Source organism: Macrotis lagotis, chromosome 7 (assembly GCF_037893015.1).
Source record: "Macrotis lagotis isolate mMagLag1 chromosome 7, bilby.v1.9.chrom.fasta, whole genome shotgun sequence".
Classification (NCBI taxonomy): domain Eukaryota; kingdom Metazoa; phylum Chordata; class Mammalia; order Peramelemorphia; family Peramelidae; genus Macrotis; species Macrotis lagotis.
This window is the reverse complement of record NC_133664.1, coordinates 191,072,192-191,097,738: the sequence shown is the minus strand read 5'-3', so window position 1 is coordinate 191,097,738 and position 25,547 is coordinate 191,072,192. Positions and strand designations below refer to the sequence as shown.

Below are 25,547 nucleotides of genomic sequence, written 5' to 3'. Positions count from 1 at the left end.
TTGGAGTAAGACTTTGGTGCAGTAAAAGATTTTTTTAATATGATAAAAATATGGGTTCATAATTGTAAGTGTCTTTTTGTCTTGCCTATGATTAGAGTCCTTATAAATAGCAATGTATCCAAGTAGTTTAATTGCCTTATTTTCTAAATAAGACAACTTTGACTCTGAAGGTTAGCTTGTGTCATGATCCAGTCTTGTAATTATGATGTCCAGGTCTGAATATTAATGTGGACAGTTTAGGATGTAGGCACTTTATACAGCTTTACCTGTCACTGTCAGAGGTAAGGCTTTAGTGCCAGAACCTCTTATTTCAAGTTTGATATAAGTGCAAAATGAAGTAATTCCAGATCATTGACCAAAGCAAGTAGGTCTACTTTCCTGCAACATATGCAGCAAGGATTCAATGGTTCTTAGCTTCTCCAGACGCAGATTTTTAAATTTATTTTCATATGGAAATACACCTGGTCAGTAGGGTCAAGGATGATTACTTACATGTACTTTAGCAATTCAACAAAAGGCCTATACTCTATGTAGTGGGGATTTTTAATTGCTTTAGATGACCAGAAAGAAGAATCAGTAACATTCCAACAGTGGATGTGTTAGAGGCTCCTCTTGTTGCTGTTGACTGAGGAAACTGTATCATGAAAACTGGGCTGATTGTGTAAGCCAATAGGTATTGGGGCAGTTTTGTCTTCTTTTAGGTGAAACCTTCTCATGTCTCACCTGCAAGTGGGAAGAAAAGAACAATATCAAGTAAATATTGTTCATATTGCAGCCTCTTAGTCTTACTCTACCCAAGAACAGGGGTCAACATACACCACAAATTCAACTTTACCTGTGTTCTTTTAGGGACCATCTAAACTTCACTTAAATGCATATGGAGATATTCTCACATTTTCCTTTTCTCAGCATCCGCTTATAATTCAACTTTCAATGGACTAATAATCTTATTTTTCTTTACTATATGTACATAATTCTTTAGCACACAACTTTGAACATGATGTGAGGTCTTCTTGGAATTCTTTTACTTCTTTTTAAACATCTTTGCAGTGATCTCACTCATCTCCTTCTCTTGTACTTTTGGTGTTCTGCTGGATGCCTTTTCAGACTCAGTTAACTTTAGAGCCAATTTCTTTTTTCAAAAGTGGAATTTTTATTTATTTCTTTTTTTTTCTTTCTTTGCAAGGCAATGGGGTTAAGTGACTTGCCCAAGGCCAAACAGCTAGGTAATTATTAAGTGTCTGAGGCCAGATTTGAACTCAGGTACTCCTGACTCCAGAGCTGGTGCTCTATCCACTGCACCACCTAGCCACCCCTAAAAGTGGAATTTTTAGGCAAAGTGCACCACTTTTAAAATCTTCAATATTAATGTTCAATAGTCAGTCATCTAATAACCAGCACTACAATTTGCTTATCTTTCAGAAGAGAGTTCTTTTGAAATCTTTACAGTACTAGTATGAGACTAGAAAATATGGTCAGTATTAAATTCCATAAACTGGATTTAAAACTGAGCTAAAAGAAAATCATGCTGGATTTTTGAAAACTATGCAGAGTCTGGAAGGAGAATTTACAGCAGAAGTCTCATCTCTTTAATACTAGTATTAATTTGGCGATCTTATATTGCCTGGTGATTTATCCTACTTTTCATAAGACTGATCTTTAAATGAAATATGAAGAGTAGAACAAGAAATATGATTAGTACCTACCATTGTCATTTAAATTTTCAAAAAAAATGTATCTAATGATAATATATTGATAACATTTTAATTTCACTTCTCAATAGAATTCTTAAATTTCAAAAATGTCCTTTACTCTTAACTATGGAGAAATCTTTCCTTAAAACCTAAAATGCTGATTTCTTTTAGATAAAATAAACTGCAAAAATTTGAGGTTGATGACAGTTGGCATATATGTGTATATATATATATATATATATACATACATACATACACTTATAATTATATATATATATGTTTGTGTATGTGTGTGTGTGTGTGTGTGTGTGTGTGTGTGTGTGTGTGTACATGCACCCATGCGTATACAGGCAGTTAGATGGTACAGTGGAAAGAGAGCTGGCCTGGAGTCAGAAAGATCTGAATTCAAATTTGACCTCAGACATTTATTAATTGGGGAACCCTAGGCAAGTCACATAATTCTGCCAAAGTTTCTTTATCTGTAAAATGAGATTGAGAAGCAAATGACAAACCACTCTGGTATTTTTGCCAAGAAAACCCCAAATGGAGTTATGAGGAGTTGGACATGACTGAAATGACCAACAATAAAGGTTTACATAACACTTCACAGAAATAATTACATTTGATCTTCACACCATCCCATGAAATGGTCACTGTCATTATGACTACTTTACAGATAAGAGAACAGCTCAAATAACTTCTCTTGGGTCTCACAGTGTCTGAGACAGGTTTTTAATTCACATGTTCCTTCTATCCCCTGTGTCATCAAAAACAAATAAACAAAGAAAAACAAGGAAAAAGTAATACAACAAATATTTTTGAAAATCATGGTGAGAAAACGTATACCTACAGAATTACATTTTTACTTTTCTTAATTTCTCAAAAGTATTCTTATAATACTTGTGCTTGGATAAAGCCTTTTTGTTTTCATTACAAAATTTTTATTTATCCCATGAACTTTTTTTTTAAATCCTATGTTTGGCAATAATTTTGTTTTCCTTGGAAATGAGTCCACTGCAGCATGATATGAGCCAAAGGCTATGTTGTAGAATTTTATTAAGAGGAGAAATTTTTTCCATAAGGATGCTTAGGCCTTGGATAGTGGCAAGAAAGTTACAAAAGTTTCAAAGTGGTCCCATTTTAAATTAACTGAAGTCAAACACTTGTTTTTTGAGCTGTATATCCCATCTCCAAGAAGGGAGATTGCTATATATTGAGTTTTCTTTTACCTGGATCTGGGAAGGGAAAAGGAATTTCCTGTATAAGAAAATTATTTCAAACTTCTGGAAGCATTTTCTCCTCTTTGTGACAATTATTAATAACTAAGCCTTCAAGTGAATTTATTTGTGGGTCTGCAGGGAGTTGTGATAGAATGACTATGGATAAGTATATTTCACTTTGAATCGACATGATGTTATAAAGTATGAATGTTAATACATAAAAATATTAGTTATTGAGAGAAGGCTGTTACACCCATGTTAAGAAAGCATCAAATTTCATTTCAGTACTGTTTCATAAATTCAATTATAACCTTATAAAGAAGCATTTATTAAATGCTTACTATGTACTAAGCATATGATAATGGCTTACAAGTATCATCTTATATGATCTTCACACAATAACCTTGGAAGGTAGTTACTATTTTCCCCATTTTATAGATTAGAAACTTGGAATCATGTTCAAAATAAAATATAATTATGCAATTTTAATTAGATCTTTATAAGAGGCAGAAGGATATAATGCTTGGAAAGTTGACCCTAGAATCATGAACACCTGAGTTCAAATCTTGCCTCTGATGCACACGGTGTGTGATTTACCATGTCATTTAACCTCTCAGTGTTCAAGTGTATATGCAGTCTAAGGATATACTTTTTTGAGAGGTGATCAAACTTCATTGGCAGAGAGAGAGAGCACAGGTCTAGGTCCTATCCTTTGCCTTAAAAACTTTTCATTTGACTATTTTTTTGAGTTTGATTCTCCTTTTATAAATAAATTGATAGATCAATGTCATTAAACTTTCTTATTTAGTAATAATTGATGTGCTATTGCACATATATTGCATTTGTTAAATGAATTATGGCCTTAGTAAAAAATATGTTCAAAACCTGGTCAAGTATAACTAAGTTAAAAAATGTTTTTTTTCTTTTGGTACTTAAGGAGTTTCTCTTAATAAGTTATAAACAGTGACACTGAAACACAGTTGAAACTTTTTCTAAAATTAATATTTTTTCCTTGATGGAATATGAATTCTCCTTGCCTGGAATATATAACCTCTTAACACCATAAAGCAAAGTGTGTGTTGCGGGGAGGGGAAGTGATCTAAACTTTCAGGTAAAGCCTATGAATCCCTTCTGAGAATAATGTTTAAATACATAAAATAAAATACTTAAGATTAGAAAGTAAATAAGTTGTTTTGAAATACAGTTATTGGGGCAACCAGGTGGAGTCAGGAGGATGCAAGTTCAAATTCAGTCTCAGATATTTAATATTCACTTAGTTGTGTGACCTTGGGCAAGTCACTTAAGCCCATAGTCTTACAAAAACAGACAAACAAAAAAGAAATACAGTTATCAACATGTATACTTTCAAAGTTCATCAACTCTTGTAAAGTATCTGGCTTTACACTCAAGTAAATTTTAAAACGTGAGACATGGCGGATCTAAAAGTAGGACTACATACATAAACTTTAATTCAGCCCTCTTTAGAGAAACAAATTCATCTGTTCTGTCAAGGGGGAATCAGTGAGTTCCCTCATTGTCCATTTGCAATATTTATCTTCAAAGATAAAACTTCATTATTTTAAGCAATAAATATGATACTTTGTTCCTATGCAGCAAGAAGATTACTAAGAAAGAAATTATATGTATGGTACTTTATAAAAGTTATTTATAAAATGGTCTAATTTGTTTGACTAGAATTTTATAGTTTCTTAGGGTTGTCTTTATTTATGGGAATATAAGTATTTTTTTTCACTCTGCTAACATTTCTTACAGATCTTCCCAGGTTGTTTTGAATTGCTTTTATCTAACATTCCTGGTATCACACTAAGATTTTCTTGATTCAGAGACTCCAATAGTCTGCTATCCTAAATATTTCCTGCTTATAAAATTTTCTTAGCAAAATTCTATCCCCTAGTTTTACCTTTGAATCTATGAAAATAGTTAGAAGTTTCAATTAGAATTTCTCCATTGTAGGTAATAACAGCTTTTGGTTTTATAAAAATATTGTTTTACTTTTAAAATAAGAACAGATTATTATTTACTTTTTATACTCAAACAATAAGAACATTGGCATAATCAAATTCTTTTGTTGCATGTAATTGATACAATGACATGATTTACATTTTTGTTATCAAAGTGATTAATGATGTAATTGCAAAATCCCTATATAAACACATTATGATCACCATGGAAGATATTAGAAAATAAATATTTCTACAATATCTTTGCTAAAATTATATTTATTATTGTAATATATCATTTATGACATAGGCTGACCATTTTTTCCTTCTGCTTTTATTTTTCCTGATTTTAGTGAATATAACTTTTTTTTGTATGATAAAGTCTGGTCGTATGTCCTCCTGTGTTTCTATTTTAATTGTTCTGTAGTGTAGGGCATGCTTTGCTATTACTATCATGAATTTCCATTCCCCCTGAAGACAGGACCCTCTAAGAAGGTTCCTACCATCTGAGAAAGTTCTGAGGCATTGAATTTTCTGGTAATATACCACATTAAACTTTACCAATTATCCTTCTTCCTGTAATTATTCATTGTCATCAAATAGTCATATTTAATTAGCATATGGAAATAGATATTTACTGAGGTGATATAGTTGCTTGAAAATACCCCCCCCAAAAAAAGTCTGTGACAAATTCCTTCATCAGTACCAAAATAATTCAGAGGAAAGTATTTCATAATAAATTTCATAGTAAACTTTAATGTAGAAATTTAGTATACAAAGTAATAAGAATTTGAACTTATGCTACCAAATTCAAATTCCAAATGATCATACCTCATTCCTTGTCTGCATATGTATAGTAGTTCAAACTCTGATTCATAAATTTATTCTTTATAATAAAGTTGGGAAATAGAATATTTTTCTTTCTCTACTTTTCTTTTTTGTTTATAATTTCTACAATATTTTAATTTTCCATCTTACTTGTTTTCTTTAATTTCCAGTACTTCTCACTTGCTTATTTTTTATTGGTTAATTTATTGCTTTTTTACTTCTAAAATTTATTGATATCTTTTGTTTATACATTACCTACAGTTCCAAATATTCTCCTCTTCCCCTACCTAGAAATCTGTAACTTGTAAAAGAGGATATAAAGTATCCAGTTTATCAGATCTAATATTGTATGCAATGGTTTATACACATCAGTCTCTTTCCACTTAACCCACTCTCTCTCCATCACTAAAAAGAAAAGAGAATTAGATTCTTTCTTTATGACCAACTAAATCATTACAATTTTGGAAAATTGAGTTTCAAATTTGTTGTTGCTTTTATGCTTTTCATTTATATTATCATAATAATTGCATATATTTTTCTGATTATACTTACTTCCCTTTGCATCAGTTTATAAAAGCTTTTCCATATTTTTTAGAATTTATTACTATTGCTTAATAATTCATAATCATTAGTACTTCCTGAATTATTATTTTCAACTATATTTCTTTATATAATTTTTTAGATAGCTTCCTTATCCTGCCACTAAGTACTACTATAAATATTTTGGTATTTGGGGGACTTTTCTCTTTAATTTTGACCTTTTATTGAAATATCCCTAGCAGTGGGCTCTCCATGTAAAAAGAATATAGATTTAGTTATTTACTTAGTATTTTGAAATTGCTTTCTCAAATGATTAAATATAACTCAATGAATAGCATTAGTGTCTTTGTTTTTCTATTGTCTAACACTGAGGATTCTCATCTTTTTTATTCTGACCAGTTTTGGGGTTCTGATGTGATTTTGAATTATATTTCTTTTATTTTATGTATATATATATATATATATTCATACACATATATATTCCCTCAGGTTGTTACTAATTTTCATTTTTCTTTATTTTGAGAGTTTTTTGTCTTTACCCTTTGATCACTTATTGAATAGGTCTGATATATTTGTATTATGTAAATGTCTTTGCAAATATTTTTCTCAACGAATGAATTTCTTGTCATTGTCATTCAATCAATGCTATATAAAAGATGTTCAATATATTACAATTGAAATTTTCTATTTCATCTTTTCTAATCCTCTCTGTCCCCTTGTTTGGTAAAGTATCTTGAAGATCAAATACATAATTAACAGCAAAAATTGACATATCTTGGAAATATTGAATAAAATGCATTTACACCAGACCTTTTGTCCTTTCAGCTCATGGGACATTCTGAATGGGATCACAAACGAGGGTACAGAGGGTCACAGGTCAGTCATTGATTTTCTATCTTTCCTTATATTTTCCTAAGTTTAGGTATGAGTTTTTCTAATGCTCAGACATTTCAACTAGAGTTGAAAGGTAAGAGGAAACAATTCAGCACCAGTGGTGGATTGCAATATATTATTAGTTATATGGATAAGATTACATTTCACACTCTTTCAGGTGTCAGTCAACCTGAGCTGAAGTGACTATAGCAAAGCAGAAAATCCCCAATCTTATTTCTGCTTTAAAAAAATATACACTATATATTTTTTCTAGTTTGTCCTTTGTTCTCAAAGAAGATCATAACATCAGATAGGTGATTCCATGACATGCAAATAAATTGAAGGGGGGGGGGCACAGTGCAAAGTCACTGACCTCACTTTCTACTCTATAATCCAGAAGCTATTTAAATGTAAAACATAATTATTTCAAAACCTGCAATCATCTGTATTGAATCTTTCCTCATGACAAGCAAAAGCAAATTTGAAATGGTACACATTGAAGAGTGTATATTGTATTTTGTAGTAGTGATTGTTTCTCTACTTTGAACAAGTAATTCCATGGGTTTTTCAATTACACCAACTTTGACTTCTTTTAGTGATTTTTTTCACTTACCTTTTTTTGCTGTCATGTATATTTTCTTGGTTATGCTTTTTCTATATCAGTTTATACAAATTTCCCCATCTTTTTCTGAATTCCTTATTCCACTTCTTTGTACTTTTTTGTTACTCACAAAATATGCTCTAATATGAAGATAATGGTATATATTTTTCTCTTTGCCTTTCAGGGTCTATAGGATGACTAGTAGAAATCTACTTTCCCTATTAATCTTATAAATTATTGGTAGTTTGTCAAACTAGGTTTGCTATACGTTTATTTTATTTTTGTTGTTTGAGGATAAATATATTGAAAGACTAATGTATAACCTCCCTGAAATATTACTTTGTTCTAAAATCATAGTTAGTTATTAAGAGACTAGGGAGGGAGAGGCACCGCCTGGCGCAGCGGGTCGAGTGGGGACTGGGCCGCAATGGGGGACGTGGAGAAGGGCAAGATCTTCGTGCAGAAGTGCGCCCAGTGCCACACGGTGGAGAAGGGCGGCAAGCACAAGACCGGCTCCAACCTGCACGGGCTGTTCGGCCGCAAGACGGGCCAGGCCACCGGCTTCTCCTACACCGACGCCAACAAGAACAAAGGCATCACCTGGACCGAAGACACCTTGATGGAGTACCTGGAGAACTCCAAGAAGTACATCCCAGGCACCAAGATGATCTTCGCGGGCATCAAGAAGAAGGGCGAGCGAGCCGACTTGATAGCCTACCTGAAGAAGGCCACCCACGAGTAGCCATGCCGCCGCCTTATTTATTGTCAGAAGCAGCCCAGGAGAATCCTTTCCTTTTTGTATGTGTACCATAACGGCCCTATTTAATTGGTCTCATCCGACCTGAGCATTTAGATCATGAATGGCTGTTCTAATAGAGAAATTATGCAGATGAGGTAGGCTTGGGGTTAGATAAGAAATATCGCTTCTCTCTGTTTCAGTCACAACCAAGCTGGCGCACTTGAATGTTTATTTTAAAAGATTTAGGCAACTTTCTTTTTTAAGCAAGGGCTAGGTGCCCGTGGCCCACGTCTTAGAAAAGTTTTAATTAAATCTGGCTTCCTTCACCAAACTCTGGGGAAAGCCTACTTAATAATTTCATATGACTTTTACCTGTTATGGGTTTTTTTTTGGGGGGGGGTGTTCGGGGGGGGGGGGGTTAGGCCCCAGCCTGTCCAAAGGCCAGTCCTATTGAATCCATCTTAAGTTCCCTAACTTTGTGCATAAGTAGCTTAAATTACAATGATTTCATTAAATACTGCCTTTCACTTGTTGAAAGGCATTTCAGTGTATTGTCTAAGGACTGAGTAAAGGTCATCCCATCACTGCTGGAGTTCAGTTGGAGATAGGATCTCCTGACTTGCTAAGTACCTGTTTTGAAGACCTGTTGAATTGAAAGATTACAGACATGTTCTTAGTATGTGAATAGCAGTGGTATATTCACTTGGAGAGTCCAGTTTAGGGATGTACCATTAGTACTACATCTGTAGCCATATTTAAAACTTAATGCACTTGGAGGATTCAGTTGTATGGAGATGTGCCATTAGTGCATCCATGGTCACCCCCAAAACTTGATTCAGCAATTAAACATTTGTGAATATAAAAAAAAAGAGACTAGGGAGGGGCAGCTAGTGGCAAAGTGGATAAAGCACCAGCCCTGGAATCAGAAGAACCTTAGTTCAAATCAGGCCTCATACATGTAACAATTACCTATCTGTGTAATCTTGGGCAAGTCACTTAATCCAATTGCCTTGCAAAAACTAAAAAAAAAGTAAAGAGGCTAGGGAGATGAAAATGATTGTAGTATTAACATTAAAATATTTTCTACCTTACTAAGTTATTTTTACATTCTAACTAGGAAGACAGATGTGGGAAATGTGGAAATGTTTAATTGTCAGAGATTTATCAATTGATTGGAAGTAAGGAATGAGAGTGAAAAACTGCATATAATTCCAACCAAGTTTGTGAATCTGGGTTATTGCAAAGATGCTGGTGCCCTCAGTAGGAATATGGGAATAAAGAATTGTGGGTTTTGGAGAAAATATAATGAGTTATTATTTAAACTCGTTGAGTTTGAGACAACTATAGGAAATCCATTTTGAAATGATCAGTAGGCAGTTGGTTGGTAATTTGGAATTAGAGTTCTGGAGAGATATTTAAATATCTGAAACTCATTTTCATAGAGATGCTAAATGAACACATAGAAGAAAAGGAGATTTCTGAATATATAGTGATAAAAAAAACAGAAATCAGAACAAGGAACTGGGGTATATCCTCACTTAGGGGATGGATGAACCAGAAAAGGAGACTCAGAAGAAGTTACTCTACAGTATGGTAGAGAACCATAAAGAGAGTAGTTTACAAAAACTCAAAAATGTGAATGTATCCAGTACTAGTCAACATGCCTAATGCTTCACAAAGTGATGAGGTCTGAGAAAAGTTATTCAGTAATTAAGAGATTAATGAGAGGACTGGGTGGAGAAGAGATCATTGGTAACTTTGGAAAGAGCAATGTTAACATCTCTACTGTTTAGAATCCTGGATGTTATTCACATTTCTGTTTATATTCCTCCTTTTTTACCTGCTTGTAACACATTATATCAGTTTGTAGAATATAAACTCCTTGAAAGCAGGGTATACTTTTTATTTTATCTTTGGGTAATATTACTTCCCTCCAAATTGCTCTCTCAGGTTAGATCCCTAGAAAAGCATCCTATGGAAGGTTACTACTGTACCAAGGTATGCTATATGCTATAACTGTAGCTTACCAGCCATTACCTATGTAATTTTCATCGAGAAAGAGCAAATAGAAAGATAGCATCTTAGCATAGACATTTACTCAGATGGTACAGGATCACATTTTCCATAAATACCCATAGGTTGTGATAAACATATATGTAAGACACATATGTAAGATAAATAATGTTTTCTTTTATACATAGACCTAAGGTTATAACATTCTCTCAGCCAACCACAATGTTTCCTGTAGAGTATCAGTTGCCTTCATTCGATTGTCAAATGCTTTATAGTCCTCTGAAATTAGTTAAGAATTTATTCACATAATTGTAGGGATGGTGAAAATTTCTTACATTTTTTTTTACTTTATCATTATATTCTGGATCCTTTTTGACAATTTAAAAGCAAACTGGGAAATTTCCCCATCCTCTTTTTGTTTGTATCCTTTCAGTCTTATTGCTCACACATAGTTATTGCGTAATAAGTACTTATTGAATTAAATTAATCTCAAGCTATCTCTGGAATGAGGATCAGGAACTTTTAACTTTATCTCTAATAACAGTACTTTGCGCCCATTAGATGTTTAATAAATGTGTGCTGGATTTAATTCTTTGAATTAATTGAACTCACAGATAAAACCTATGTCAACTATCTTTCATCTACAGGTCAAAATAACAAAGGTAGACTAAATTTGATTATCTTGTTAATCCATTTGATTGGGGAATATTACAAACTGAAACCAAAAGAAAGTGCTGTGGTTCCATACAATAAAATACTCAGACATTTTCCACTGATTTATCATTTCCTTTCAATGGAAAAGGGCAGCTAGATAGCATAGTGGGTAGGGCACTGGCCCTGAAGTCAGGAGAATCTGGGTTCAACTTTAGCTTCAGACACTTACTAACTTCATGTCCTTGGGCCAGTCACTTAATCCTGATTGCTTCAAATCTAGTTCATAACTGATTCATATCTGGTCACTGACCCCAGGTGGCTACAGAGGAAAACGTGAGTCTGATCATTTAACATAACTACCCCCCCTCCCAATTCATATGTTTGTCATGGCATCACCTCCCTAATATCATGGTCTTCTTCAAGAATGAAGGACAAACATTATCATCATCATCTTCTTCATCATCACCAACAAAGAAATGGTCTGGGGTTCATTTTTTAGTGCTTCTTGCTACTGTGTAACCCATTATTCAGTTATCTTTTCAGCTGTTCTATGCCTACATTATTCTTTCCATGTTTTTTGTACAGTCATATGTTCTTGTAATAATGAAGTATGGGAAAGTAACCAATCAGATTGATACAACTACCTTTTTTACTTGTTTTTTTTTCTACAATATCTTTCATAATTTTGCAAAACACGGAAAATGCAGACGTATTGGGGAAATGATATAGCACATCGGTTAGGAATAAATATCTTGTTTCCATTACTTATCTGTTATATTCCAAGTAACATGAGTCTAAATGAGATCTTCAAGAGAGAGAGTAAGGGGAATTTTAGAGAGAAACAATCAAGAAAGGGAAGAAAAATCAAGGTAAAAAGAGAAATTAGAAGGTAGATAGAGAACCTGGATAAGGTAGAGATGACATCAATTATTGTGTGTCAGATTTTCACAATCACAGCAAAAGAGAAATGGGAAATAATGAAGATAAACAATATCTGCTATATATATTTTTGTTTAGTTCCCAAGGCTAGGAGAATCAAGAGGCAATGTCCGATTGTGAGTTCATTTTAAATTGATAGGAAATAATAGCTAAGATAATATGTCATGAGAGAAATGAGAAAGGGAGTAATAGTAGTACTATTTATATATGCATGCATATAAGTATATACATATATACACACATATATATATATACATATATACATATATAGCTGTCATTGTAAGGTTTAGAAAGCACTGGTATCTGTTATTTCATCTGATGCTCACAGTAACTTTGTAAGTTAGGTACTATTTTTATCTCCATTTTATAGATGAGGAAACTAAGCCTGAGAAAGGTAAAGTTACTTGCTAAGAGTCACACAGCTAGTATCAGAGGTGAGAGTGGTATTTAGGTCATCCAACTCTAAATCCACCACTATAGCATTGTACCACCATAATAAAAATGAATGCCAGTGACATGGCAGATTGTTCAATAAAGCACTTTCTCATGTTGTCAACAGCTCTATAAATGAAGTACTACAAATATTATACCCACAGGAGAGAGCCAAGGCTTGGAGGGATTATGACTTTCCCATGCTCATATAGATATTAAGCTCCATGTTTGTAATTTGATGTCTGATCTTTTCTGATTCCAAGTCTAATACTCTTTCCAGGATACTTTGTTTCCTACAAGATAATACCATATAAGATCTAAGATGATGCATTGAGAGAAATAGCATTGAGCTGTTCATTCTGTTATGTGCCATTTATATGGAAAAGCAAACAGTTTTTTTTTGCTTTTTAGCAAAAATGCTTGATGGCTACTTATATGTAGACATTAATTGTGCATTCTTGGCAGTAATGCTGTCTGCATATTTGCCTGTCATATTTGCCAGTTCATTTTCAACTTCCTGGCTGTATTATTTGTTTTCTTACTTAGAGAAAAAAAAAGTTCCATGCTATATTCCCAGCAGTAATTAACTATCCAAATATTGGACAAATTCTAAATAAATGCACCTCCAGAAAACATAGAACTTCTTTACATATAACAGTTGTCCTAAAGACAGAAGATAAAATAATGGAAGAGGAAGAAGCTAAGAAGTAGATTCTAATTCTTAAAACTAAGTAAACATAACTCTAGATGAAAGTTAAGTGGGTATTGGTGTTTAATTTTTTAAAAATTATTTTTAGTTTTGTTTTTTGCCACTTAATTCTTAAAAGCAAGCAATGGTAATTATAATTCACAGGAATCTGTAATGCTTTTCATGCTTTTTCTTTAGATCCTTACCTCTATTAGCCATTTATGAACATAAATAGTTATAGAGCACTAAGCCTGGAGTCAGAAGGACCTGAATTCAAATCCTGTCTCAGAAACTTAATACTTACTTAGCTGTGTGATCTTGGGCAAGTCACTTAACCCAGTTGCCTTGCAAAAACAAAAACCAAACAAAGAAAAGAAATAGTTAATAACCATTCAGTCAAGCACATACACTTTGGTCCAGAACAGTGACATCTATGTGGCACAATATTTACAATACTAGATTTGCAATCAAGAGAACCCAAGTTTGAATCTTATTTTTGACACTTATTAGTTATAAGATCCTGGACAAATCATTTCCCTGATTCTTAGTTTCCTTATCTGTAAAATGGAGACAAACATAGCATCTTCCTCCCCTGAATTGTTATGATAATCAAACAAGATAATCTGTAAAACTCTTTGCAAATATTAAAGTTTATTATTAATTTTATCATTACTATTATTGAGAGTATATCTTAGGAGATCTATAGGTGGATCATAATGAGATAGTGACATTGTTGTTAATTAAGGACACTTTGAATTCTAAATCAACACTTTCCTTTGGAAAAAGGGGTTTGAGAAGTAGAATGAGAAATTATCTAACCTTCAGATATCAGGGGGAAAAGTAGTAAAAAAAATGAATAATAAATAATAAAAAATTGGATGCTGTCTGAGGTCTCTAAAGGACAGGACCAAGCAGTCCAGCATCTGTGTATATGACCTCATTTGACTAAAATTAGTTGGCAAGACTTTAACATACAGGTCTTGAGATTGTTTTTTGTTACTCTCTCTTCCTTCTGGAAAAGGTGCATTGTTTGGCCCTTTTCCTTTCAAATGTCCATTGCAAACACTACAAATTTAGGATAGTTATTAAATGTTAATTCATTATCATCTTCCTTTCTTAAACAATTATCTCTCTCATATGTTTAACATTATTGTTAGGAATTCTATTTTTATATTTGAACTGAGCTAGAAATTTCCTATTGCAATCCCTTTTCCTTGATAGCCATTATTAAATACTACTCTCTCAAGCAAAATTGTTTATTTGCTTAATAATAGTGAATTACAGTTCAGTCAACTGGGTGGTCTGTTAACCATTGCCAACAGAGGTCTTTAGGTCAAAAGAATACTGGGTTTTAATAGCATTGTTAACTTTTTTGTTTCTGGTGGAAGGGTATAAATAGGCAAGAAACTGGTCAAGATAATCAGGGAATCTGAATAACTGATTATACAAGAGGGTGAGAACATTCCCAAATTTATAAACTTACAGATTTCTATCCCTTTATTAATAATTTGGTCCATTTCTGATATTCCATTGGGGAGAAAGCATCTAGATACATCAGATATTACAAATGGATCCAGAGCTGAACAGTGGAAGGAGAATAAACTGAATTGCCTTTGGAAAATTTTACAGTGTTTTGAAAAACACCAATCTCTCTGAAACACATCTCATTATTTTAATATGGTATTCCTTTGGGAGTTCTATATTTGAGTCAGTAAATACCAATATTTAAAAAAATAAAGTTGAAGGTAATACATAGGACATGTATGCATATGTGTGTATGTTTAATCACTTTTAATAGAAAAAGACTTGAAAGGTCTCTTAGTTAATAGCATCAGAGATCTATAATAGAGGAAAAAAGGTAAACCTCTTATATGTTGAGATCAAGGGCTAACTAATGGACAGTATACAGGTTTCACTGGCATCCATTCAATATTAAGAGTATTAGAAGAGGTCTCCCATGTTCATTGAATGATGAGCCTATAGAGATTTTCCAGGACTATATAGACAAGAGTCAGACAATCATGATATGTTGCCATCTTCATTATAGGAGGAATTCCCCACATTGCTGAAATCATAAATTCCTTGAAGAGATTGTCAAGGTCTCTAAGATTCTAAATAAGTTCATTCTTAATTTATTTTGAGATAGAATTGTATCTAGATCTTATCCATTTCAGACATTACTCATTTGATTTAAATTTTATAGCCCCAAGTGTCTAACTCAGTGCTCCACTTGGATTTTAGCATTATGAAGGCATCAGATAACATAAGCCAATTTCCTCATTGTATAAATGAGGAAACCTGAGAGACATTGTAAATTGTTCATGTCCAGGACAGGAATGCCTCTCTAAGTCTGTGTAAACTAATCTACTCAACCTGTTATATTTGCACCAGATGATGCTCAAGCATAATATCTCATGAAGAAGTCCATATAGGCCAGACCATCATTTTGCTGTCCTGTTCTTTCAAACCTGACCTGAGATCTTGGACCTTCATAATTAGGTCTTCCTGAATACATGTCTCAGTCTTTGGGGCAATCAGTCTGCTTATCTTTGGGTTTCCTTACTCAGGCCTAGTTGCTCTGATCTGTGACTGAATGTATGAAAACCAGTACAATTAACCCATTATATTTATTAGTAAGCCTAGATACTAGATAGTGTTTTAGCTTTACATCCCTTCTATACATCCAGCTATCTAAAACTTACATTTCCCCAAAATATTTTTTTTTCTAATCTCCTCTCTCCTGATGTGTTTTTTTATTAGAAAATAAATTCTGGAGGACAGTAATTTTGTTTTTCTGTCCCTTTGTCTCTGTCTCTGTCTCTCTGTCTCTCTGTCTCTCTCTCTCTCTCTCTCTCTCTCTCTGTCCTTTTCTTTGATAGTTTTGTATCACCAGTGTTTGGCACATTGTGAGCACTTAAATACTTTTCATTCATTCCCAGAACTACTAAGTAAGAGAGCCTATATTTCAAGAAATGGCATCCCAAAATATTTAGATATTCAGATGAAATTTGGAGTCATTTATATTCTGTAGGCATCCAATTTCCTTGATCATGAGCTGTGATCTGTCCCCTGGTATATGTCTCATATTTTGCACATAACTGGAATTTTAAAATTGCAGAAATTCTACAATAAGAATCTGGATAGTCTAGTTAACTTTTAAAGTATTAGTTTAAGCTGAAGAGAATTATTTTCTTGACTGTTCTGATGACGTAGGAATCTATTCAAGGAAAATGTGTTCATTTATAACAGTTACTGAAGATTATTTCCCTAAACATATATTTAGTAATATTCTCAGTTGGTGACAGGTTAAGACTTTCTGAGTTGAATACTTCTTATTTGATTACATATGGAGAGGGGTTATTTAAATTCTTCTGAATTTTCCTTCCTCTAGGCTTACCTAGAATTCTGCCTTATAAATTTATTTATTCTCTTTTATTACATTAAAAAAGAGATAAAAAATACCCAGATTTTCTTAGGACTTTGCTTCATAGGATTAATTGGGCACTTTGAGAGTTCATATCTATAAAATGCCCTATTCCCACATATTATCTGGGTCCTGAGAGAGGCTGGTTTTGGGCCTCACTTTTTTGAAAAGTAATAATATCTTTTCCTTGCTTTTCCTTTCCTTTACAAATTTTTCAAATATGCTCATATCACATAAAAATATCCATATTTTACCTAGAAAATTCCAGTTACTTAATTTTTGGTGTCTGTCCAAGGATTTTTTTTGGAGAAGGAATTAAGCATTTAACCTATTAGAGACATTTTAACCTATAGAGGAAAATGAAATGTGGCACCTGTGATCATTATAAATAAGGCTTTGAAGCAGGTTCCTTAATTAATATTTCAGATTTATAACTAGGACATATTGCACTTCAGGGGAGTAAGAGGTAATACTGAGAAGAGTAGAGAACAATATGGCCAGGGATGCTATTGAACTGAGAGAAGGAATGAACTTTCTCACAGAGAGTCTATTCCTAAATCTTGGGATTATTTGAGTGGAGAGAAGAGGATAGAAAGTCTGAGGTTGGTTATGAGCCTCTTGTTGTAGCAGCCTGCTTAGCTTCTAGTTATGTGAGTTGAAGCTTAAATGAGTGTTTGTCACAGGAAGAAATCACCTCTCCCTAGACAAATACTTTACTGGTAATATTAATAATATTAATAATAATACCATGTGGCTACTACTAATAGATTTATTTACTGTGAGATATCTGTGGAATTATGTTCCAGACACTATGCAAAGCACTTTACCAACACTAACTACCTCATTAGATCACCATAACAACTTGTAAGGTGCTATTATTATCCTTTTTATAATGATTGAGGAAACCTTATAAACAACTTTATAAACAATCATCAAATGACTTGCTCAGAGTCACACAGCTAAATAGGTATCAGAGGCAGAATTTAAACCCAGGTCTTCTTGACTCTAGAATGTTCTATCCACTATGACACTTTCCATCTCACAGTAGTCTTAGTATTTAGAAGGGTTTTTCTTATTTTTAGCTCACTAGATAATATCTATAGGGTTTTTTGCAGTACTAATTAACTGCCATTGTTAATAAGAAATTATTACTACATTAAAATACATATGTGTGTATAGAAACAATGGCTGTAAACTCTTTAAAATAATGACAGTTATTCAAACATAATTTTGCTTTAATTTCACCACCTTAAATTTCCCATCTGTTCATATTAATTTCATCTTAGCCAGAGATTCACTTAGAAAAACAAAGAATAACATAAAAATTCATATATATTGGTATTTTTGATTTTAAGCTTCTGATAAATTTATATTAATGCAACTAATGTTTCTATAAATGTTCACTTGAAATCATGGGACAAAAATAGGAAATATGTGGTGGATGTATGAGCTTTAATTTACTTAAACCAGTTGCATGAATTTACTTGAACCAGAAAAAGTGATGGGGATACAGATAAGGATTGGACATGTGTTTTGGCAAGAGGACTCCTTAATGAAAAAAATTTCCTATGGCAGTGCAAATCAACCTTGTCAGCAACTTTAAGTCTTAAGGAGTTGCCTGGAATACTGAAACAATAAAGCGATTTACTCAGGGTCACATAACCAGTATAGGGCAAATAGAAGAACTGAACTTAGGTCTTCTTAGGTCAAATGCTGGTCTTCTAACCATTTCATTTCACTGTCTTTAAACTAGAAAACAAAATAAAATAAAGTAAAAAATACCAAAATTTGACAGCATAAAATACCTGATTTTTTTTTTTGCAGAAAAATCTTCAAATCTTTTATGAAAAATCCAAATGCAAGAATAGCAAGAATAGCAGCTCTTAGCCTGATAATCGACTAAAGCAAATAGGCCTCTTGGTCTTCTTTGACCATTTCGGCATTTCTAAATGTAAATTACCATTGAAAATGAAATTATTTTTGTTCTCATAATAAAGATAACTATAATAAATAAACATAACAAAATTCTATAGAGAAAAACATTAAAATAGCATGTTTGTGCATGTATTTATAAATATATTCAGTTGTAATGATGATAAACACTTTCATGGAACAAATTTTGTGGAGCAAAATTCTTGCAAATTGGAAATTTCTGGGACTCACAATTCATATCAGGCAACTAGCTCCTTGTGATTCTTAATCCAACTAGCATCACTTTGTTCACAGCTGTAAATTTCACATATACTTCAATTCAGCAAAATGTTTAATGAAGATCAGACTTCATAGGTATAAACTGTTCATTCAGATTCAACAATTTGGTCAGTATACATCAATGGAACATCTGTCTTGTGCTCCAGTTTTGGAAGATTTCTTAGATGATATCACATAATTTTCTTATATGTAGAGCTTGGGTTCTCTCACTTTTTCACATTTCCCACTAAGCCATATTTCATGTTTATGAAGACTCAAGACAAACCCTGGCCAGTGAGAATGCATCTATAACTTTCCTAAAAGTTAAAGGAGCAATTTCACAGACATGTGATGTTTATATTTAACATGTAAACAGGGGACTCTACTTAACAAGGTAAATAGAACATAGAAAATCCACTCTCCTCAATATTTGCAAAGTAATTTTCACATTATGTCATACTTGTAGATTCAAAGTTGCAAATTACAGATTCTGTTCTAAAGTAGGTGAACTTGTAATGGATGCTGTTAAAAATTTAGCACTTTCTTTTACCCCTTTTTTCTTTTTTCCTTTTCCTTTTTTTTATCTTCTTCCTTTCTTCCTCTCTTCCAAGTGGCAATTAAAGATTATGTAACTTGCTTCTTCCTTCAACATTAGCATGTAGATTTTATTTTGGAAAAAGAATCTTCAGTTGTATTTCTATGTGTTTTGTTTCTGGACCTACATCTATAACAAAAGGATGATGGACTGCACAGATTTTTAATTTGGTCAACTCAAAGCTGTCCCACAATGATACACTCACTGTGTCTTAAGTCTTTAAATGAAAATTTAATGATTACTATACTAATAACCCAAAAGATGTGAATTACATATATGTATATATGAAGGAAAAACATCAGCATAAATAAAGAGAAAAGGAGAGGTAAAAGATAAAGAAAAGTTGCCCAAACAAGGAAGCTCTAAAGCTTGGAAATATGGTTGACTGAGAAAGTCGAGTCACAACATAGCATCCAGTGACTCAATGGGAAAGTTCCTTTGGCAGAGCATCCTTTCCTAAAGGGATTACTTCCAAAGCCCACTTTCCCAAGTATGACCTTTATAGTGCTCACACAAAAATGGCACAGATCCAAAAACAAGCCTGAACTCAGTGATACAGGAAGTTTCAGCCAAAATAGCCTCAGATCCTGAGTACAGTCACTTTTCCCAGGTGTCGAGGTAAACATCCAGGGATGGACGAATTCCCCAGGTGTTGACCCCAAAACATGTTTACTAGGTACTCCCTGCCCCAGACAAGCTTCAGTTCAATGTTCTTAGGAAGTTCCTTCTCTTTAAACCAAGACAGCTGATAGGGAAGATCTCAACTTAATCTTTCATGGTTCAACATCTCTGACTTTATCTAGGGATTGTGAATTTGTCTTTCTATTTCAGATTGCTTGACTTGTTTTCTTCTGACCTGCTCTCTTCAGAAGCTCTTGTTCATCATGTTACTGGCCATGCGTCTTATTAATTTACCTCTCCCAAGGTCCTTAATTAAGGTCATCAAGATTATATAAGACTAAGTAAAATTATTTATTCCCTGGACCCAGACCCTTAGAAAGACAAAGCTTTTCTAGGTTGGAGTTGATTCCCTAGTGCCACTATCTGAACTAATCCCTATATCATGAGATAGCAGGGATTTATAAGTACTCTAACTCCCCCAGGCACCCAGTTAAATTTAAGTTGTATTTATGCAGTAAATATCACTGGTGTAAAGGGCCATAGAAACTGTGGTTCTCTTTCTTCCTTGCCTTGAACTCTTTCACTTCACTTTGTTTTTTCATTTTATTTCCTTTAGTCCTGAAATAGTGTGATGAATTTCTCCCTGAAAAAGTAACTCTTGCCTGCTAAAAGAGTCCTTTCAAAAGCAAATGACATAAAGAAGTGAATAAATTGTCACATACATAGCTGACATTCTTTTTCTCTCAATCTCCTTGAAAAGTCTGCATCCCAGGGATGTCATATGCATTAGTACTCTCTATAATATGCACAAATCCTCACAGTTGTTATATACTACATTCAAAGGACCAATGACAAGATGTTTCCAGGTAATATGGTGTTTGCAATAATGTGCAAGATAAAAATAACAAAATATGTGATATATCAAAAATGGATAATATTGCCTCCTATGACATGTTTTCATAAGACCTTTTATAAAGTTTTTGAAATAATTTAATACTCTTTAACATTATAAAGATCAGTCAGTTCATCTAATTGGAATGATGTGAATGCTTAATATGATTTTTCAAAGAGAAGGTGCCCTTGTCTGAAAAGAACAATGCAAAAATCTCTTAGGAAGGAACAGGTACACTAGGTGATAGTGTCCAGGATATTCAAAGCAGCAAAACTGCCTGAGTATAGCATATTAATAAGCATTTTCCCAAGAATTATAAGCTTACCAAAAAGATTCAATGTCATGCTAAATAGAGTTATCACTGCTTTTTTGCCCGAGAGAGAAAAAACCAAATTAAGTACCCTTCAATATCTTTTCACTCTATTTTTGCAAGTGTGCTGTCAAAAATATGTAAGTAGAACTACTTGTTAATTCTGCTGGGGTGAAAAGTTTTTTGGTAAAACTTAATCCCATGATAGATTTACTCATCTCAATAGTACAATAATCAAAGACAATTACTTTTTAAGGGTCATTCAAAGTAAACACCCTATTTATTTATATTTTTCCAACTATTTACAACAATTAATTTTTGGTGATGTTTTTTGAGTTTCACACTTTCTCCCTCGCTCCCTTCCCTCCCCCTCCCCCTAACAGAAATCTAATATAAATTATACATGTCTAACTATTTTAAACATAAATCTATATTCATCATTTTGTGAAAGAAGAATCAAATATATATATATATATATATATATATACACATACATATAATAACTTTTAAAAACTGAAGATAATAAACTTTGGTGTATTTAAACTCTACAGTTCCATTACTAGATTTGGATGGTATTTTTTCATCACAAGTCTTTTAAACTGTGTTGAGGACAGACTTTTTCTAACCCTAGTGCAACATTATACTTCCCACAGATCTTCCTAGATGCCTTGGGCTGGACAATTTTTTCACTAGGTCTTTTTGTGGGTTCCACCACTCTAAAATTTGGTTAGTGTTACTATTTAAATGTATTTGGAGTGTTTGGGGGGAGAACTCTGGCAGTCCCTGCTTCTACTCCACCATTTTGACTCTGTCTCTGATGCTAAGAGATTATTTAATTTCTTTAAATTTATTTAAGACAATGGAGTTAAGTGACTTGCCCAAGGTCACACAGCTAGGCAATTATTAAGTGTCTGAGGTCACATTTGAACTCAGGTCCTCCTGACTCCAGGGCCAGTGCTGTATCCACGTGCCACCTAGCTGCCCCATGATGTTAAGAGATTATTAAAGAGATTAGAGGTGAATATATACAATTAGTAGTTGCCTGTACAAAAATGAAACCATATAGAGAGAAGTAAAGAGGATCTAGGATAGTCTTTTACAGAGGTAGAAGGTAATTGGTCATCTGGTATGAGAAGAGAAACATTTATTAAGCCTCTACTATGTTTCAGACACTGTGCTAAGCACTTAGCAAATATTATCTTATTTGGTCTTTTCATTATTCCTGGGAGATAGGACCTTCCTATTATTATCTCCATTGAAGGAACTTTAAGTGACTTGTCCAGGATCATATAGTTAGTTTCTGAGAATATATTTGAACTCAAATCTTCCATACTGCAGGCTCAGTATTCTTCTTGCATCACCTAGCTGACAAATAAAAGGTCAAACAAATAGGAAGGAACTAAGAAAGAATAGTTCATTTGAAGCCAAGAAAGAAGAGTGTAGTGACTGAGGATACAAAGGTCTTTTGATTTAACAATTGAGATAATTGTTAACCAGTTTAATTACTGCTGCTCTATCTAATCTAGTTACAGTAACAAAAACAAAGAGGGAAAATTGGTCAGTCTGAAACAGTTTGATAGTTATATGTCTTTCTCCCTGTAGGTAGAGGTATATAAAATAACACATAGCAATGATAGTACAATGCATACATACATATATGCAAATACAACTATATACGTGTAGTTATAATGTTTATGTGTTTATATGTGTGAAAACTGTCATTCAGTCCAGTCCAATTCTTTGTGACCCTATGAACCTTACTGCTCTTGTAGTTTTCTTGGCAAAGATACTCCAGTGTTTACCATTTCCTTCTTCAGGGGATTAAGGCAGTTTCTTCATCTGTAAAATGAACTGGAGAAGGAAATGCTGAACCAATTGAGTATTTGCAAAGAAAACCTCAAATGGGATCACTGATAGACACAATTAAAGAGAATTAACAACTACAAGAAGGGCAAATGAAGTTAAGTGACTTGGTCAGAGCCACATAGCTAGTAAGTTTCTGAACCTGGATTTGAACTGCTCCATTGAACCATGTATCTGCCATATATACTTAATATATATAAATATATATATATATATATATATATGCATGCTTTTATACATATAAGTATATATGAATAGATATAATTATATATGTATATATAGATATGTTTATCTTGCTATCTAGCTATCCAGAGTAGTAGCTAATTAAATAGTATATTGCTTTTGTTTGATTTAGACCTAGGATTAAGTTGAAGCTGCTGAGTGAGGATTCTTTTACCTACCAATTACAGATCAGCAACCTTTCTGCAATTTAGTCTTTTATAGGCTCTTGGAACAATGAGAGGATTTAGTGACTTATTTAGTCATGCTACTATACTTGCTAGATTGGCTTTATACACACACACACACACGTCGTCTATCTTCTTGCCTGGTTCTATCCATTAGCACAAACTGATTTTCATTACTTAGTGTATTAATTATAGTGATGAAATTTAGGGACTTAACCGGTTTAATATCTTTTAAAATAAAGTAGAAGTTTTTCTGTTTTATGTTATGAGATGTGTGGATATAGTATTTTTCTGAAATATAAGATGAAGGACTATGAATTAAAAGTCTTTTTGTCTATCCTGTGCATGCATGTGTATGCACATAGATACACAGACACACTCACACACCCCCCCACACATACACACATGCACACACACACACACCATAAGCCATGAAGTTCTCATTACTGCTTCATAATTCTTGTTGCTTCATATTGTTTACATACTGCTTCTTATTGTTCATTCCTTCAATTGGATCTGACTCTTCATGACCTCCCTGGCCCATAGTATACCAGGATCTTCTATCACTGTCTCTTGAAGTCTGTCTGAACTTATGTTTGCTGTTTCCATGATACCATCTATTCATCTCAGACTCTGCCATGCCCTTGTCCTTTTGCTTTCATTCTTTCCTAACACCACAAAATTTTCCAATGAGTTCTGTCTTCTAATTATGTGGGCAAAGTATTTAAGTTTCAGCTCCAGTGACCATTCCTTCCAAAGAATATTCAGAAGTAATATCTTTAAATATTGATTCATATGTTCTCCAAAGGACTCTCAAATTTGTTCTCCATCAAGATAACTTAAAGGTATTGATTCTGGGGCATCTAGATGGCATGGTAGATAGAGCCTCAGCCCTGGAGTCAGGAGGACCTGAGTTCAAATCCGACCTCTGACACTCAAGAATCGCCTAGCTGTGTGACCTTGGGCAAGTCACTCAACCCCATTGCCTTGCAAAAATAAAACAACCAAAAAAAGTATTGATTCTGCATTACTCAGCTTTCCTTGTAGTTCAACATATTTTGCTATTGTATAGCTCTGACTATATTGACTATGTTTGACAAGATGATATCTCTGCTATTTAGAATGCTGTCAAGTGTGGCCATACTTTTCCTTCCAAGGAGCAAATGTCTTTAATTCCATCTCCATGGTCACAATCTGAGACCAAGATCTTTTTTTTAAATATGGTAAGTTTCTTGTCACCTTTACTCTCCTCTTTTACCCTCATCAAGAGGCTTCTTTATTCTATTTTACTTTCTGCCATCAGAATGATATCATCTGCATCTGAGATTGGTAATATTTCTCTTGGCAAACATAATTCCGGTTTTTGATTCATTTAAACTGACATTTCACAAGATGTACCCTGCATATAAGTTAAATAAATAAGGTAAAAAATATACAGCCTTGTCATGCTATTTTTCCAATCTTAAACCAATCATCTTTAACTGATACCATTTTAATTGTTGCTTCTTGGCCCACAAATAGTTCTAAAAACCCTAAAAGCATTTTCCCCAAGATTTTCAGGATAGCAGTCTTGTCCTAGCTTACCTATAACCAGCATCATACTGTGATTATAGAGCCCCATACTGCCAGTCAGAACTGTGAGTGTGGACAGACATATTACATACATATTGGACAAAGCCTGTGGGAAAAAGATGGAAATAAAAGATAGTGAATATTCCAGGCTGGAATTTTCTTCTTTCAAGATTGGAGCACTCAGAAGTATATGGTTTAGGAGCCTCAGTTGAATCCATAACGTTATCATAACAGTACCTGATTTTCTGAGATATTCTATTAAGGAACCTACTCCCACTGGCATTCACATTTTTCTTCTTTTGCCCCATATCCAGAGAGAGCAGTCAGGGTACTGACCATGTCAGTCATTGAGAGAACTAAGCTAAAAATAGACATACTTCTCCCTTCAAGAACACAACAACAAACAAAAGTAATATTCAAAATGTTAACCTAGGCTGATGGAAGCTAGCCTAAAATGATATTAAGACCAGACTCTTTCACTACATTAATCA

At 33.4% G+C, this 25,547-nt stretch overlaps 2 protein-coding genes across 3 annotated transcripts in view; both read left to right on the top strand.

The window, feature by feature from the left end:
- PDE3A (phosphodiesterase 3A) overlaps window positions 1-25,547 on the top strand; it is a 399,420-nt gene that overhangs the window by 196,407 nt on the left and 177,466 nt on the right. The window contains exon 2 of one of the 2 annotated variants that reach the window (XM_074194319.1): window positions 7,069-7,119. The exons of the other annotated variant lie outside the window; for it this stretch is intronic. Within the exon in view, the coding sequence (XP_074050420.1) occupies window positions 7,069-7,119 (51 nt within the window). The remainder of the gene's footprint in view (window positions 1-7,068; window positions 7,120-25,547) is intronic. 2 annotated transcript variants of the gene reach the window in all.
- LOC141493244 (cytochrome c-like) lies at window positions 7,130-8,840 on the top strand. Its single transcript, XM_074194322.1, has one exon. The coding sequence runs from the start codon at window positions 8,145-8,147 to the stop codon at window positions 8,457-8,459; it is 315 nt and encodes a 104-aa protein (XP_074050423.1). The 5' UTR covers window positions 7,130-8,144; the 3' UTR covers window positions 8,460-8,840.